The following is an 18297-nucleotide window of genomic DNA, read 5'->3' on the forward strand; positions in this document are numbered from 1 at the left end:
AGTCAGATCATCAATTCAGCATGCAGTTTTTCTGTTATATAGACTCCCTCTGCTTAATTTGGATGGTCAGTTGAAACTACTTTCACTTTAAACTACTTTCACTTTCTCTTGACTAAAAGTATGTGGGATGTTATGTTTCTGGACAATCCAGCTTAACAAGGGACAATTTCATTTTTTTTCTTTTCTGGAAAGCTCATTGCACTGAAATCTTGTTCAGATGCATATTGGATACAATAAACTTGTTTATCCCCTGAAATTTCATAATGAACTATCCCAACCTTTAAATTGGAAGAGTTCAAATGTGTCTTCAGGGGTGAATGAGTTATACTGCACCTGTACAACCTATATATCTGCACTAAATATCCTACAATAAACCATGGCATTCAGTCACTTCTATTCATCACCTACTTATTGACCTCCACATGGATGACCGACTGAATGACCAGCTGTCAGATGAATGACCAGCTGACCTTGTTGAAGTGCGTGGATGTGTATAGCAATGCACTATGTTGCTGCCTCAGGCTGCAGTCTGTCTTTGTGTGTGGCCACTATTTACTCTACTGACCACAGACAGATGACCAATGTAAGGATGACCATGCAGAACAGCAAAGCACAATCATTAATATCAATCAGAATGGGTGTCCATCCCTCAGTTTTGCTAATCCCCACCTGTCAACACCAGCTGAGCAGTGGATATGTCGTAAATTTCCAATTATTGCTGTACTTTGATATATTATTATGTCAAGAGAGAAAAATCCTCAACATCTAGGAACATTTGTGTTTCTTTTTCAAAAAACACCAATACTGTCAACACTTGCACACTACCTACACATCTACACATCAATAATTCTATATCAGCATTCTTTTATAATATAAACAATATTTTATCTACTCTTTCATGCAGACACTGTTCTCCTGAAGAAGATTGCTGTATCAGTATGTGTGATGTCACACATGTACATTAACTGGAATAAAACTTCCCTCTGCAGTTGGACTTTCAACCCTATTCTACAGTTTTATCTATAATACTGGGGTACCTCAACCTATCATCCAAACAGCATGTAAAATGAAAACCTTTCCAAGCCAATTGCCCCAAAGAACAGTTTCCTTTGCCCAAAAGTAATTGTGTCCCTTCAGGAAGTAGACTGATCTATGTTGGATTAATTTCCTAGCATGTTGATATCCATTTATACTGATGGACAAACTGGAAGAATCGTTGTAAAGGGTCTGGCTGATAACTCACATAGAGCACACTTTTAATATAGGACCTCTCATGTGGTAGCTAGGCCAACACACAACTGTGTTTCAACAACTTTAGATATAGTACAAAAATATCATAATGTTAGATATAGTCCTAAATCTACAATGATATTAATTCAAGACAGAAAAATGAAATGCTCCCCACTATAAAGACAGATAAGGCGTAATGAATTGTAATGGAATTCATGACAGGACCCAACTGTCTGATGTAAAATCCTGCCACATCACCGTGGTATTTCCGTGGAAACATTTGGGATGCTATAGCTAATATTGCTGGGTTTATAAGAACATAACAAAGGGATAAACAATACAGATAGGTGTCATCAAAAAGGAATAACGACAGAATTATTTCTCACACAGGAATTAAGTACCACCCATTGTCTTACACAGATCCAGAAACCACACATAAATGGTAACCAGTTGTCAACAGCTGCGGCCAATAACAGCGCGCTACACTGAGTAACACCCACTGGAGGTGAGCGGGGTGCTAACTGTTCTCCATCAACCACCGACATAATGCAATTACTGGTACGATCTCAAGGTCTGTCAACTAGATCACTACTGCTCAAACCCAAACACTGAACAGTGGGTTAAAGAAAGATTGTGAATGGTCCAACCAATCTGTTAAATACATTTACGTAAATACACTGTACAAGAATTGTAAAAAGAATTATTTAGACCTGTTTATCGACAACATGCAGCCACACTGCACAAGCAAGACAATTAAGGGATTCTTTTTTGTCAATATATGATTAGATCCTGAAGCCTCAAGCTACAGACAGAATGTGTACATATATTCAACATGGCAAAACCAGCTGAATGGAAATGTACTTACAAAGCTACATCTGGAAGCAATGCAAAACTTGTATTTTTGTTTGTGACCGTGAAATGACCCCCGGCCCACTTAACAACTGTTGGTGTGTTATGCTTTGTTAATCATTCAAGTTATGTAACCCATCATGTCACAAGCTCGTAAATTTCTCTGACAGTGTCAGGTTGTATGCATAAAACATCTGATGAATTCGCAGCGCTTTGGTAGTCTCGCACAAGATCATTCCGTCTCATTTTGAAACAGATTGGAGCCCATAGCCGATATGTTAAAATAAAAAAAATAAAAAATCCATCATTATATGAGCTACATGTGATCTGAAGGTTTTTTTATCGTCGAGCCAGCCTCACAGAATTCCATTTGCTTCAGTACTCCGTGCATCTCGACCAAGTTGGTCTGTAGCATAATCCACATGTAATGAACTACAATCAATGTGAAGTTTTTTATCATTGGCTGCGGTGACTTGGGGCATGCGACCTGCAGCCACTGCCAATAATCTTAATGGTACTAGTCGTCTCAAATGTTTCGGGGTTTTGTTGGAGACAACCTGCTTGCACATGTAATGATTAAGGCTCCAATGCTTTATAAAGTGCATGTACCACGAGGGCATTGATCTGGCAAGGGCAAAAGGGGTTATCCGGTGTTGTAGTGAGGGGCATGGCATTTTAAAGGAATGGCACTAGGAGGTTTAGGGGTAAGAGGACCATAGCAAGACATTATGTGTAAAGGGCCAATGGGGCTTGATAGGATAGAGAATTATTTTGATGGGAGGGGGGATGTATACATTTCAGATCCCAGGAAAAAGGTTCGTCTGATGTTCTTTAAATGGAGCTGTATATATATTTACAGATGGGGCTGGAACTAATTTGGGAAAGGTTTGGGCTGGGTCAGATTAAACAGGGAAGGAGTGGGGATCACGGGGAACATGGGAGAAAAAGAGAGATATGAAAAGGGTATGTATTGTTTTTACTATTAAGTTAATTTTAATGTCTCGGTAATAGTGTGTGGAATTTTTTTATTTTAAAAAGTGAAGAAAACATACCTGTTCATCAGACAGTCCCTCCTTTTCCATGGATTGTTCAAGGAGCCGATACCTGGTAGACATAAAAAGGATACATTTTCAATCAAAATTTTTTGTCTTACTTTCATAAAGGTGATTAACAGCATTTACAAATGACAAAAATAAAGCCGTCATCATTCTCCAAAATTTGAAGTAGGCATTGGGTAAATGAAATTTGACTTATCACACATGATTGAAATGACAATTTTCCTTAAAATAAGTGAAATTATCTCATTAAACTTACAAAACAAATATTATTGTCCTTAATGTACAGGGAATTCTTCAGAGAAAAAGACTGGCCAAATGAACTAAGATAATTTGTTGACATAATTGCATAACTAAGAAACTGCAACTAACAATTTCATTAGCATGTTTTTCTTTAATCTGAAATATTAGTTACTTAGTGTTAAATCCTCTGGGTTTGCTTTTGTAGCCATGAATCAAACCTATTCTTTGACAGCAAATTTCAATTTAGAAAGATTTTGTATAGCTTTACATTTACCAATTATATCAATGTACTGTCTGTTTATATTACTTTTCTGTAATTTTGAGGAAGAGTCCCTCAATTAAAATAGAAGACAATGAAATGCTTCTGAATATACATTTGTACATGTATATTTGTACATGTATATTTGTACATGTATATTCATGTATATTTGTACATGTATATTTGTACAGTGTGTGGTGTAGGAACTCCTACAAAAACATGTAAACAGACAGTCAACCAGTACTTCAATTGAAAGAAATTTAATTGACTGTACTTAAATTGAAAGAAATTTAAAGTCTTAATCTGAAAATCTTGATGACAATGATGAACTATGTGTAAATACTCAGGAGACAAGTCATATTGTCCCTGACAAAGTCTTCTATAAATAGCTGTATTATTTATCAAGGGAGTCAAACCTTTAGAATTCTACGCACATGTACTGTCATGTACCTTAAATTACATGGTCAGATTCATGTTTTCGGAGAAACAATAGAACAGGTCGGAACAAAAGCAAATTACTACTGTTTTATCAGACAATAAGAGTCAGGCTTTTTTATTCTACCAAAAAATAGATCTCCCTAACATAGCATTTTATTGTTGTTACTTTAAGTTACTGTGTACTAGAGACATCCCCCCTAAAGAAATCCAATATACCCATTTGAACATCTAGCTGGACTAGAGATAAAATTTAGTGGCAGAACTTCTTTCCAAGACACATATATCCCATTTCACCAACAAGCTGGACTAGAGATATGGTTCAGCGACAGGATTTCTTCCAAGATACATAATTCCATGCCCTAGATGATTCAACTGCTTTTCCACTGGTCTCTAATTTTTCTAAAGACGGGAAGTAAACCTAAACACAGTGAAAACATTGACATACCATGGCCACAACAATAATTTTTCAACAAATGCAGCTAAACATTTTCATATTCATAAATAATTATCTATTCATAATATGGCCCGCCTGTCTCTCAAATTTTCCTTCCAAATTTCTAGTGCTAATGGAAGATTGTTTTTACCAAGAATGTAATTATAGATAGTGACCACTACCTGTTTCATGATTAACAACCATCAATGATGCAACAGTTCTATAATTGAACGGGTTTTAATATGATTCGTTTTTATTGATTTTCAAGATTTCTCTACATAAGATCAGACTTCTGAAGAATTCAGTTGATTAGTGTTGTAAATTGGGTGAAACTGCTATCGTTTACTCGTCATAGTGTGGAAGTGGTGGCCTACACAGATAAACCTCATCTATTTCAAATCACCAACTAGCTAGCAACCAATCAAAATTAAGGACATAAAAAACAGATTTTCCTGAATACCTATAGTAACTAATCAAAACCAGACATAATCTATACAAACCAGAGCCTAGAAACCAGAGCTTGACAAAGTGCAATTATTCAATTTCATGATATACACTTCTGATCAGATTCGAGAACATGCTGTGAAACTAACAAATCAAATAAATGTTAAATAATGCTTGTCCATGGAAATTGATAAGCACAAAGTCAGCTAAGCCAATCAAAACCATTGACACATAGATACAATGAGCACCATTATCAAAGTCTGTCCTCATATGACCCTGGCTGTTGTGTTAAACCCTAAACTCCAAAAAGAAATTATCAGTGTGTATGTAATTCAATTCTGTGCTTCAGGTTGCTATATATTCAAAACAAATGAAATCTACAAACTTTAATCTGTATTTAGTGTAAAATATTATATACAATGTAATTTCCTATGCTGTCGTTTTCGTACAAAGCCAGCTCTTCAGATATCGTTCGGTGAAATGAAGCATGACTATAAAGAACTCATTGGCTTGTAGATTTATGAATAATGACTCTGCAAAACTAAATCTGGAAATAGATTTGCTAACAAGTTGGCCATCATTTGAATGTTTATCAAACGTCAATGCGTATTGACATTTGGGATTTCATAAGAGACAAGACTCGGTGCAAGCCTATTTACAGAAACAGGAAGTGGTCTGGAAAAAACCGAAACCAAATAAAAGATCACGATCGGCAGACAATTGTGTAGTTGAGCAATCTCCGGGGTTTATATATACCTATTGGGTATAGAGACCAGACCTGACACAGAATACCGACAACCGGACGTGTGTTATTTATGGAAACGCACAAATTCTATTAGGTGTATTTGTAAAAGTGTCACCCTGTTGGAAATGTAAAGACATTGTATACAAGTTATTTGCAGTCACATGAAAGGCAATGAAATGATCTGTAAAATTTATGCCTTTATCCATTTTTGCTGATAAACACACCACACAGTTGACTAGAGCCGACTGTAACAGTAACAACCGACTTCTATTGATCAGTATCAACAGCCTTAAATAACATTCTAAACTGTATATAATGTTTACTAAATCCACCAACAAAACAGTAAATTCATTGAACCCTTCAGACCGCTAAGTGTTTGTACTGGGTTCTATTACTGTTTGTATATTGGGTAGTTAGTTATAAAGGTCAACAAAAGGCTGACCGCAATACAGCTGGGTCACTTCTGACCAGCGAGGTTTTCCTTATTGTATAACTAAATGACTTTGTGGTATGGCTTAGTTTTATAAGGTTTAGCATCCTGTTAACTGCTCTGGTCATTTAAGGAGGTGCCTATACACATATATATTTGTATGTATGCTGGAGGTGGTATGTTGGTGAATTTGCCTCCCTGCGACAGAATGGATCTGATGCTGACTTTATATATAGTGCTACCTCACTGAAATACCATGCTTAAAGTACCTAGCATAATATGCCATCCAGGATTTGCAAGGCATAATAACAATGACCATTTTAAGCGACTTTGGTATGTCCTGGCCTATGGACAGAACCTATTGCCTTCCTCAATTGGGCAAAAGTTTCAACCCCGAGGCCAAAAGTGAGGCATTGCACATTGTGGTAGATTCAACCTTGACCGACATAATATAAATTTTGGATTTTAAAATTGATCTTACAAGATATAGCACTAGATTTGAACTTAGCGTACATTTCAGTATTTTATATCACCTTTGAACTACAGTAGGGGATCAAGAACCAAATCTGGCCTTAGCCTATGCTGAAGTATCTACAAACAAATTTGACCTTGACCTATACTAGATGGTCTAACACCAGATTCAACCTCCAGGCTGCCACAAAAACTGATGTCAAATTAACAAACGGCGGAACAAGCTAGCTATATATACCATTGGTACTTACCATGGCAGTAAGATTAATATGATTTAAAAATGTCATAGTGTATAAGAAATATCAATTAAAATTTATATATGTATGATAAATATTGTATCCATGAATAAACAAAAGATTTGAAGACGATACCTATAGCCTCATGCTGACTGTACAGACTGGGACGGGCCACACTGTCTGCCTATATTAACGGTACACTAAAGGTGACACTACACACCAAGGACGACTTATACCTGACGCCTTGACAAAGGGTCCGTCTGAAGGTTGTGCCTCGCTATTGTACACACACGACTGTAATAGACTTCCTTATTAGACCTTACCCACAATCTGTACAATAGTACAAAGTCTTTCAAGAACTTTTGAGTTTTATGTACCTCACAGGTACTGGTATATATATCCAAGCAGCACATTACCGTTTACCTTGATTTCCAATAGGTCTCATCAAAATAACGAGAAAAACATCCATTTAAATTTCTTAGATATTTCTTACATAAATATCATCTTCAATGGCTGTCTAATTTTTACCCATTAAGGAATAAATTTTACTTAAAACATTGCAATACCTTTCAAACAAGTTTATATTTTGAACGAAAGTGTGACTAGCTCTGTCTGGTACTGTACATCTCAAATTTACTTATTATATCATAGTGAAAAAATTGAGCCTTCTGTTTCTGTATTGCAACCCTCAATAAATCTAATAATGCTTTTGGCACTAGTAATTGTGAAAAGATAATAATACAAGTACAAGCTAACAATGCTTTCTGTCACTTCTCTCTGGTATAGAACCTACCAAGTTTCTAAGGAATTTGATAAAAGCATCTGAGTAGTGCGATAAAAGCTAACAATGGTTTCTAACAAGGGATACAATTCAAGCTAACAGTGCTTGTTGGGGGTCTTCGGATTAGGATACAAGCTGACAAGTCTCATATTGAGGCTCTATGGAATAGTATAAAACAAGCTAACAATGCTTTCTGTCACTACTATCCAGTATAAAATATACTGAGTGTGTCCATCCATGCTTACTGCCTGTTACTTTTGGAACAGAATATATATACAATGCTTTCTGTCAACAGCTACTCTGAGAGTCTACAGTATGACTGTCAGCTGTTGATTCAAGCTAACAAATCATTTTGTCACAGCCAGTTGCTGTGGGAGAATAACAATGATCTCCACCGTTACTGTGGCAGCATGATAATTACATCCATTATCCGGGTCAGAAATCTGAAGGAAACAATTGCTGACCCACTCATTAATTTCTGACCGATAATCAGATTTGGCCAAAACCACGGCTGTAGCTGATAAAGGTGTGTTATTACTACGACACCATCAGGTCACCAACTGAATAGGATTGGAAATCATTATTTGAGGAGAAAAAAGTTCAAAACAAACACATTACTGTAATTGCTTGCTTTCATATTTCAGGTAATTGATGCTTGGAAAATAATATTTCCGAAAATCTCTGCAAAATTCACATTAAATGGTCTTGATTGTTCCCATGTATTGCGCATAGCCTTTTCTTGGTATTATTATTTTTATCTCAAATAATTATTCACACAACATTATATTTACCTAAAAAAATAGTTCACACAATACGCAGATATTTACTTACTAAATCCAAGGAAGAATGTGATCTTAATAAGACAAGTGATAATTAATTGTAATTCTTTTAAACATTAAACTAATTCTTTTTAGTGATATATCTAACTTAATTTCTTTCAAGAAAAGTATCTCAACTTCAGTTTCAAGGCTATATCTACAAATTAAGCAATAATGCTTGATGCAGGACTGTTAATTGGTTTATGAACATTTTGATATCACCTGTTATACCAAATGAATGTGTCGGTATATAAGAAATGAAGCGAAAAACAAGATTTAGAATCCCAAAGCAATTAAAAGTAACATGCATGATTAAAAGACTAGATTTGTCTGTGTTTCTTAGCACTAGTATTTTCTCGTTAATTAAATTGTGTGTTCACCAAACCTGTAAAACAATTCTGACAAAAATAGAACCAAGCCTTGTCTGTCATTATAACAACTCCACAGAGCCTGTTCCTTTCTCATTGATGATAACAGCTTAATAAAACACACACCTGCATACATTTATCATGTAACACTTTAACACTTAACAAGATTCTATGTTTAAAATAGAAATGCAATGAAAACGTTAACATTTGCATTCAGCATGTCAACACAAAAGCCATGATTTCACCAACAGGATAAGGCTTAAAAAGGGTTATTGAAAACTTTCATTGCTTCCTGTTTGTAATTCTAAAACACAGCACCAGGTACCTCAGGTGTATATTACTTCTAACAGAACTTAATCACACTTCAAGCACAGGTTTCCTTTATAGCTAGATACCCCCATTTGTAACCAAAGTCAGTCGGAGCTTGAACTGTTGATGAGCTTTAAAATCATGAGGATCATGCAATGCCAACTCATACCCATGTCTACCAACAGGGAGACTAACTGGATAACTGTGACCTACATTTTGATCTTTAACCTACTTCCCATGAAAATGGTGAACGTTTGAGACCATATCTCTATAACCTAAGACATACCAAATCATACCCATGTCCTTAAATGACCTTAGCGGTTGATAGGACATGTACATTAAACCCTGTACAACCAACCAACCAAATCACACTGAACTCAAATCTGACCTTCACTTATATATAACCGATTGGTGATAAAGTCAAAATGGTGATACATGTAATACATTTTAAATGTATAGACAAAATGCTGTAGAAACTGTTTGTGTTGACAATTTTTCTTCTGTGACATTTTGTCTTCATGACATTTACAGATATATACTAACTAAAACGTTCCTTTATAAATTAATACAGAAAAAAGCTTCCTGACACATTTTTTCCTTGATGGAGGTCAAAATGTAGGTCAGTGACCTACTTCTGATTTGCAGCACTGTATATATATATATATAACATTCTAGTGTACCAAGTCTGATAATCACAATCAAATAGTATTATAATATTTTCACCAAAAGCAATTTGAAATCGCCAATGGCGAGAGCCCTGGTATAGAAGAAGTGCATCAGAAACAAATTTTCATTAGTTCAAGTAAAAAAAAGGTCGAAGCGGCCAACTTTTGGTTAGGATTTGATGATCCACATGAAGTATAGAAATGTTGCTCTGAAAACTTGTTTAAGGACTGACATATATACACAAGGTAAAATTATACACCCCTAATTTTGTCAAAGTTAGGACACACATATCTGAAGAACTAGTTTTAATCTCCCAAAAGAAGAGTCTTCATATACTGGAACTTTAGCCATTCAATTTTGTTTCAAATAAGACTCTACCTCAACCCTGAAAGTAACATGTAAATGCCCTTTCTGACATCACAGGATGCACTGGCCTCACAAAAATTGTTATAAAAATAGTCATCAAGTTCTTTAAACAGGTACAGATATCACTGTACATATCTTCATAATATGCAGTCCACCAAACAAGATACTGGCATAATCGTCTAAATTGACAGCGTCTTCCACTAATATGAAGAAGACCCCTGAAAACGCCTTTGAAGATACAAGGTAGGGGGAGGGAGGGAAAACTATCCATAATATACTGTAACATTAACATCTGAAATATACAAAAATTATATCATAAAACACTTTCACTTTAAATACATCATTCAATATAATGGAATATAAATTGTTTTACTCTTGCCAATGAAAATGCACAAAAAAAAACCACTTGTTGGTTGCTTCAATAAACATTACGGACATCAGGTGAGTCAGACGTGTGTATTTTCCCTATCACTACACTAGCTAGGAGAAAGGCCACCAGCCACAGCCTATGAGATCAATACCATCATGAATCATGTATTTGAAAACCAGATTATGTCATCTAATGCATGAAATATAAATGAAAGAACATCTTTTAGTTCTGAGACACAATCAAGTGTATAGCAGGGTTTATAGGGCGGCATTCTGTGGAAGTGTTCACCAAGACCTACAGCCATTCCGGCCATTTGCATCCAAACAGTGTTGGTAACCACGAGCAACCATGACCTTCACACAAGTCGACTTTCCCCCAAGGAGCCTGGAAACATGGGTTTTGTCATTAATATTCCATAAATCTAGCTGTATTACCTCAGTGTGCAATGTATATATAACATTATAAAGCTTTTACACATCAAAAACTCCCACAGTGAACAAAAATTGTTCTGCAGTAACCCCTCATAAAATCCTGCAGAATTTACTGCAGTTATCAGAACCATTAAACACGATGTTTGATACTGATGCTGAACTTCTGCCAACCAATGCAAGAAGTATTGGTTTAATATAGAAACCTGGTAAAAAGAAGCATTTTACAATAATATGATATAGCAAAACCTGACTTAACCGACACCTAGGGTGACTGGATCATCTGGTCAGATATGACAGGTTGGTTCTAGATTGACAATCCCCTCTTTTTGGATTGTGTCGATAAATTTTGATTTCCCTGTATAACAAAATGTCCCCTAATTGTTACCAATGAAGGTTGCTATCATATTGACCCCTTATTGTTACCAATAAAGTTGCTATCATATTGACCCCTAATTGTTACCAATGAAGGTTTCTATCATATTGACCCCTTATTGTTACCAATAAGGTTGCTATCATATTGACCCCTAATTGTTACCAATGGAGGTGGCTATCATATTGACCCCTAATTTTTACCAATGAAGGTTGCTATCATATTGACTCCTTATTGTAACCAATGAAGGTTGCTATCATATTGACCCCTAATTGTTACCAATGAAGGTTTCTATCAAATTGACCCCTAATTGTTACCAATGAAGGTTGCTATCATATTGACCCCTAATTGTTACCAATGAAGGTAGCTATCATATTGACCCCTAATTGTTACCAATGAAAGTTGCTATCAAATTGACCCCTAATTGTTACCAATGGAGGTGGCTATCATATTGACCCCTAATTTTTACCAATGAAGGTTGCTATCATATTGACTCCTTATTGTAACCAATGAAGGTTGCTATCATATTGACCCCTAATTGTTACCAATGAAGGTAGCTCTCATATTAACTCCTAATTGTTACCAATGAAGGTTGCTATCATATTGACCCCTAATTGTTACCAATGAAGGTAGCTCTCGTATTAACTCCTAATTGTTACCAATGAAGGTAGCTATCACATTGACCCCTAATTGTTACCAATGAAGGTTGCTATCATATTGACTCCTAAGTGTTATCAATGAAGGTAGCTATCATATTGACCCCTAATTGTTACCAAGATTATTGTAGAATTGTTTGATATTGGTTACCAAGGTTACTGTAGAATTGTTTGATATTAGTTACCAAGGTTACTGTAGAATTGTTTGATATTAGTTACCAGGGTTACTGTAGAATTGTTTGCTATTAGTTACCACAGTTACATTAGATTTGTGTCCTATTTGTAACCAAGGTTACTGTAGAGATTTCCCCTATTAGTTACCAAGGTTGCTGTACCATTTGTCCTAATTCTTACTAAAAGATTGCTATGGTTTCCTAAATGTTACAAACATTATTGTGTGGCTCTTCACCAAATATCAATGCTGCTGAAAAGTTTTCCTTTTTATTGTTTCTAATTATCAGGACGCAATACAATTGTCAAAGGTGCGCACATTTCTCTCATCACTTACTGTCACCAGATCCTCTGATGCAGTTGGACAATGATAGCCTGCCAAGTGAAGCAGTCCCATCACCTTGCTGACAGCAGTAATTATGGATTATTGAGAAGTACCTACATTAAGTTATCATTGTGTTATGGCCTCACATCATCAGCTCAGCTAACAGCTGCACCAGGTTGTCTTTCCTAGCCAACGCCCTACTTTATACTGTCAACATTATCGATCCTTAACAAACATTTCATATTTAAATAATATGGTTTATTTGTACTCAAGGGTTCAATACTGTCGCAACTGTTTTTCGTTTGACATACTGATATTCCTAGTCAACAAATGACTAAATATAGTCCAACTGTCATCTACAGTAAAACACTTTAGCAATGAATTCACAGGGATGTTGAAAATTTATTTGCCTTTAATTTTCTTTCCAGTAATACAAATATGTTTTTGTAAGAATTTGCAATAAATATGTTGAAAACCTGACTGTCTATGAAGCGTTAGTTTTGTAAATACTAAAATGATACCTTTACATCAAAACGACCAGATTTTTCTCTTTTTTTTTGTATTACTTGCAAGAAATTGACACAGTCTTAATGATAATCGTTAAAGAGCAAGACATATTTTAACAAGTAATTTTGTTGTATAGTGTTATCTCACTGAAATATCCAGTAATAGGCACTCTTATAGTAAGCCTGGATGGAATCTTTTGGTTTGAGAGACTATATTTACTAGTTTTTTCTGTCCTGTGAGAGGGGCTTGGGGTCAATATTTTCCAGTTATCTTTCTCCGTCCATTTGCTGTGCAAGATTATGTCTGAGATACTATATATATTTCCCAGTTCTTTCTAATTTCAACTGCTGCATAAGAGGTGGTCTGACCGACAACACTTACCAGTTTCTTTCTTTTCTTTCTGTGATGTGAGAGATGGACAATATTTTGCACTTTTTCTCACCTTGCTATGTGAAAGAAGTTTTGAGAAATTTTCATTTTTCTTTCTCCTTGCTGTTGTAGAAAGGATTTGACAGGCTACGCCAGTTTTTCTCTCCTTAACGTATAAGAAAGGGTTTGATGGACCATGTAATTACCTGTTTTCTCTCTCCTCATTCTGTGAAAGGAGGTTGGAGTAGTAGTTTTCTAGAGTAACCTTAGCTTTGGTAGCCTTGTCCTTGGTGTGGTTACTAACTACAGGCGTCTGCTCCCCCACAGTGGCCATTTTGGAGCGGCGACTCTGCAAAACAAAAGGTCCTCATTATTTTCTCTGTATTAATTCAACAGATGGTTTAGTATGATGATGAACAGATATTGTGAAGTATTGAGTTCAGGATTGAAGCTTAAGACTGGCTTTCAGTTTCTAATTATAATCATCACTATTTTTCTGTCATTATATTGACTTGTGTAAGTCTACAGGCACTTGACCATATGATCAAGACAACTTGCTTAAGTCCATAGACAGGAAAATAATCATAAAGACTGAAAGCCATTCTTTACATAGAAATCTGCTTCCAGTAGTAGGTAGACCTAAACTTTGAAATGTTTTTAAACAAAGACTTGAAAATATAAGTAGCAATGGGTTTTATTTCAATCTGAAATGTGAAATCTGAAGCTCAGACAATAATATTTTTTGAATAATCAGGTTTAGGGAGAATATTCCTGTAGAATAATTCACTAACATTTCACCTTTCCATATATAATTCTGACGAATATTTATTCATCCAGCTGAAATAAAAATTTGTTACCACATCTGTTACCTCCACCTTATATATCGAAATGGTAGCCAGGAATATTGAAATTCAAACGCTGCATTAATGCCTAACTTTAAACCTGATATCTCGGACAAAAAGTCCTTGTTCTACATTACGCTGTTAACATTAAACCTGATATCTCACACAAAAAGTCCTTTTTCTACATTACGCTGTTTCTCCTTTCATTTCTGATGAACTATCCATGAACTCATCACGAATACACAAAAAAATCCAACTTTTAAGGTAGTCAGTGGTTGGCATACATGCACAATGCAAATAGATAACTTCTCTGATGTTCATTGATCCAATGACCTTTAACCTTCACAAGCAACCAATGGCACTAAAGGTTTAGATGAGGTGTACCCTAACTTCATGTACAGGTTGTTGTAATCTAGGAGCTCAGTAATTTGTTAAACGAATTGTGCTACATTTGGCACCCCTTGAGCCTAATATTTACTCAATGGAACATGTAAATACTGAAATGATGAGAAACTGCGCCCCTTCATCATATCAGCCAGATGTGTGTCCTCATTGCGCTTCCCTTGCAAAATTGTGCCTCTAAGTGTCATCATCATGGAAGCTCGTTCATAATTTCAATACAATACCCTATATCAATTACAAAATTGTTCTTTCCTGCTTTGCAACAGTCCAATTTCATGATGAAATAATACCTAATGACATATTTGTTACTTGCATTACTCAATCTAAAACAGGATTACTCAAATACTGCATGCATGGTATGTTCTCTTCAACGATAAATTGGAATTATTCAGCTTTTTTAAACCATAATGTGCTAAGCAGGTAGCTAATGGCCAATAACAGCAAAAACTATCAAGAATGAAGACACACCCCATTTATAGGGCACATACAATAGAGCCAAGTCCCCTTCACTCTTGAGAAGCAAAAATCTTTCTCGAACTCAAACAAATAATTTGGTTCAGGGAATGAGTTGCATAAATGTTCCAATGAATGTTTAATGCCATTTATGACATAATTTAGTCATTCACCCCTGAACACATTTGAACTCTTCCAATTCAAAGGTTGGAATAGTTCATCATGCAATATCAGGGGTGAATGAATTAATAGACCTGAGGAGACTGGACATGCAACAAGTAGTTTACTTCATATGAATATGAAATGTACCTTAATTAGTATTTGATGGAAAACAACAAAACATAACTTCAAAAGCTTTAACAGTAGAAACAAAACATTCTGAATTCAGAGTTAAGAGATTAATAAGTACACATTTTAGTTAGACAATAACAAAGATACTTACATATATATGTAATCAACATAGAAAAAGGTTCTACATACTAAACATATACAGTAATCCCTTTCCCTTCTTTTACAAGTAGTCAAGCTTACACTGTTTATATCCACAAACAGGGCAAACAAATATTAAGAACGTTCACCCTATATTTATACACACACACACACATACACAAATTATAACCCTATGGATGCATCAATAACCTTGTGTTGTGCAGACACAGTTAGTAGTCGATGATGACATCAGATCATGTCATCCTGTTAAACACACATCCTGGTGTTAGAATCTAGTCTCTTTATATGATCCCAGAGTATAGCAACCAATCATATAGGTCCAAATCTTGATAAAAATCTCGCACGACAAGTGTGCTCACTGAAAATGGGATTACCCATTATGCGACGATTAAACAACCTTGCACACACGCGTATGTCTGTCAAGATTGTACAAGTCCAAAACCCTTCAACATTATCAAAAACATTTATGATTTTTTTTTAACTATTTGCACTTCTTCAATCAGATCATTCAGAATTGATACCCGAATCCAGTCAGCTTGAAACTAAAGAGTATCCCCCCCCCCCCCCCTTATATTGCCACCCAGTCGCCTTCGTTAGGTTTATTACAAGATCTAACATGGATGGCAGCTAGCAGAAAGCCTATGTATGTAGTAAGTTAAAAGCAGTGTTGCAAATCACATCCGTGACACTACTCATTATGTAATAGGTTTTCAGTTTACACCTGTCCTGAAATGAGGGTTTTTTTCATATCATTACATTTACCACCTACCAGAAATGTTTTCACTTCAGACAATTTATATATACGCCGGCCATGAAATGATTACAATTCTCGTTTTGTCATAATTATAATTACACATACCCTGAAGAATCGGTCCGGATCTGCCACAAAAATCCTAAACAAGGCTGTGAGAATCGCTGGTCTATCCATGAGTATATATATATATATACCTTGCAAGTGAGGTAACATCCAACATACAGGTATATAAAGCTATACACACTGACCCTGTCCACAATAGTTCCCAATCACATGTGCTTTTTCAGCATATCGTCCAGGGAATTATGACATTTCTGTATATATTGGCATCCAGTAGAAGGGAACAGTGTGAAGAGTTCTATTGTAGAATCTACGTGAGAGTCTACATCCAGCAGGATTTTATAAGATAATCACCTGAAGACATTAATCCATTGACTCCCAAAGCCAGGTAAATTGTAAGTGAACTGCTACAATACTTTAGTAGGTTAAAGACAAACACAGAAGTTACAGTGTACAACATAAGAGCCTAGTAATAATGTACAACCACAATGCTAGCTGTAAACAGAGATTACAACATCAGCCCTTTGTGCTCAAGGTGTCCAGTCACGAACAGGACCCACAATCTCACCTTCTAAAGTGAGAGGTTCTCTCCTAAACACAACTCCAATTGTATGTAAATGTATGAGAAGATGATGGGGTCGCAGGTTTGATCCCAGCTGGTTTGGCTAGAAACACATGGACACTTTCCTCTAGATCTCCTGCACTGTTACATTTAAATTGCGCGTACACATGTACAGTGACTACTAAGATATTTGTATGTGTCACTGATAATTACAAGTGTACAAAAGATCTCCTGGTACATTAAGTTTTCACAGACACAGTAACGACCCCTGTGAGTTAATTACTGGGACATTTCATCATCACAGATGATCAATAATTAATACCAAAAGTCTCCTCAAACACTATGCAACACAATTGTAATAGATACTTTGAAATTCTGTATGACAGAATATAACAGCAAGGGATGATCAGATTAAATATCCTTCGCCGATCAAATCGACGCATATACATGTAATTGATGTACACTATATCATTGTATGTTCAAGTTTATACGACAGCTGTAGAGGTATAGAAACCATGTATTTCAAAAGGTAGCGATGCAACAGATGGCTGAGCATTACATATAAACCATAGCACTCAAAAGTCATACGACAAAGTTAAAACTAAAAACACGCTCGAAAACATCATGTCCAGCCGGCCTTTGTCACTCTTTGTAAGGACAACTTGTCAGATCCTATTAACAAGCTGGACACATACGCAATGATGACAAAAAAATCCTTTGGGGCAAAATACACCTACAACATCATAACGACAAGTAATATGTATCATAAGTCGACCACAGCCATGATTGGACATGACAGTCGACAGGTCATCATGTAGCCTCATTTCCATTCATAAAAGGTAAACACATTACTGGGGCCACGTATAGGTCACTTCGTGTCTTCCCTTTGAACTCATCTACAAATGGTCCTCAAAAAGTCAGTCAACTGTTATAAAAGGCTTAAACTAAGTACTCTAACATTAATCTGTTGTATTAAATTGTAATAAATGTTTCACCAACATGTATCTATTTGATAATGTTCTTTATAATAATCCTTATATTGAGTGTAGGAGCCTACACTAAATAAACATGCTTTTAATCCTATGTAGGAAATATCACACACTAGAACACCTTAAAGATCATGATCACCTGTTACATCAAATAGAAACTAAGACAATAGGATAATCAGTTGCTAATAACCAACATTCCATACTAGTAATTAAATAATACGAGAAAAAAGGTCACAAAACATGTCAGAGGTGTTCCAGAATGTTATACACACATATGTACAGTGACCTGGTTAGGCCATAATCTTTGGTTTCCAAAATGATATCAAAATATCGGAATATTTGACAGATGTTCCGAAATTATAAAGAAATATATATATATATAACATGACCTGGTTAGTCCAGACAGTTAAGTTTCCGAAATGATATCAGATTATTATGATTACTC

At 35.6% G+C, this 18297-nt stretch overlaps 1 protein-coding gene across 6 annotated transcripts in view; it reads right to left on the reverse strand.

The window, feature by feature from the left end:
- Positions 1 to 18297, reverse strand: part of LOC110450036 (serine/threonine-protein kinase tricorner-like) — an 87893-nt gene that overhangs the window by 51110 nt on the left and 18486 nt on the right. For 2 of the 6 annotated variants that reach the window (XM_021497253.1, XM_021497252.1), the window contains exons 2-3: positions 13547 to 13689; positions 3132 to 3183 (exon numbers count right to left, since the gene is read on the reverse strand). In XM_021497253.1, the coding sequence (XP_021352928.1) occupies positions 3132 to 3183; positions 13547 to 13674 (180 nt within the window). In that variant the 5' untranslated portion in view covers positions 13675 to 13689. Of the gene's footprint in view, positions 1 to 3131; positions 3184 to 13546; positions 13690 to 15479; positions 15656 to 15676; positions 15841 to 16346; positions 16840 to 16869; positions 17067 to 18297 lie in introns of those variants that run through there. The other 4 variants (XM_021497256.1, XM_021497251.1, XM_021497254.1 and 1 more) reach the window with 4 other exon arrangements.

Source organism: Mizuhopecten yessoensis, unplaced genomic scaffold (assembly GCF_002113885.1).
Source record: "Mizuhopecten yessoensis strain PY_sf001 unplaced genomic scaffold, ASM211388v2 scaffold4947, whole genome shotgun sequence".
NCBI lineage: Eukaryota > Metazoa > Mollusca > Bivalvia > Pectinida > Pectinidae > Mizuhopecten > Mizuhopecten yessoensis.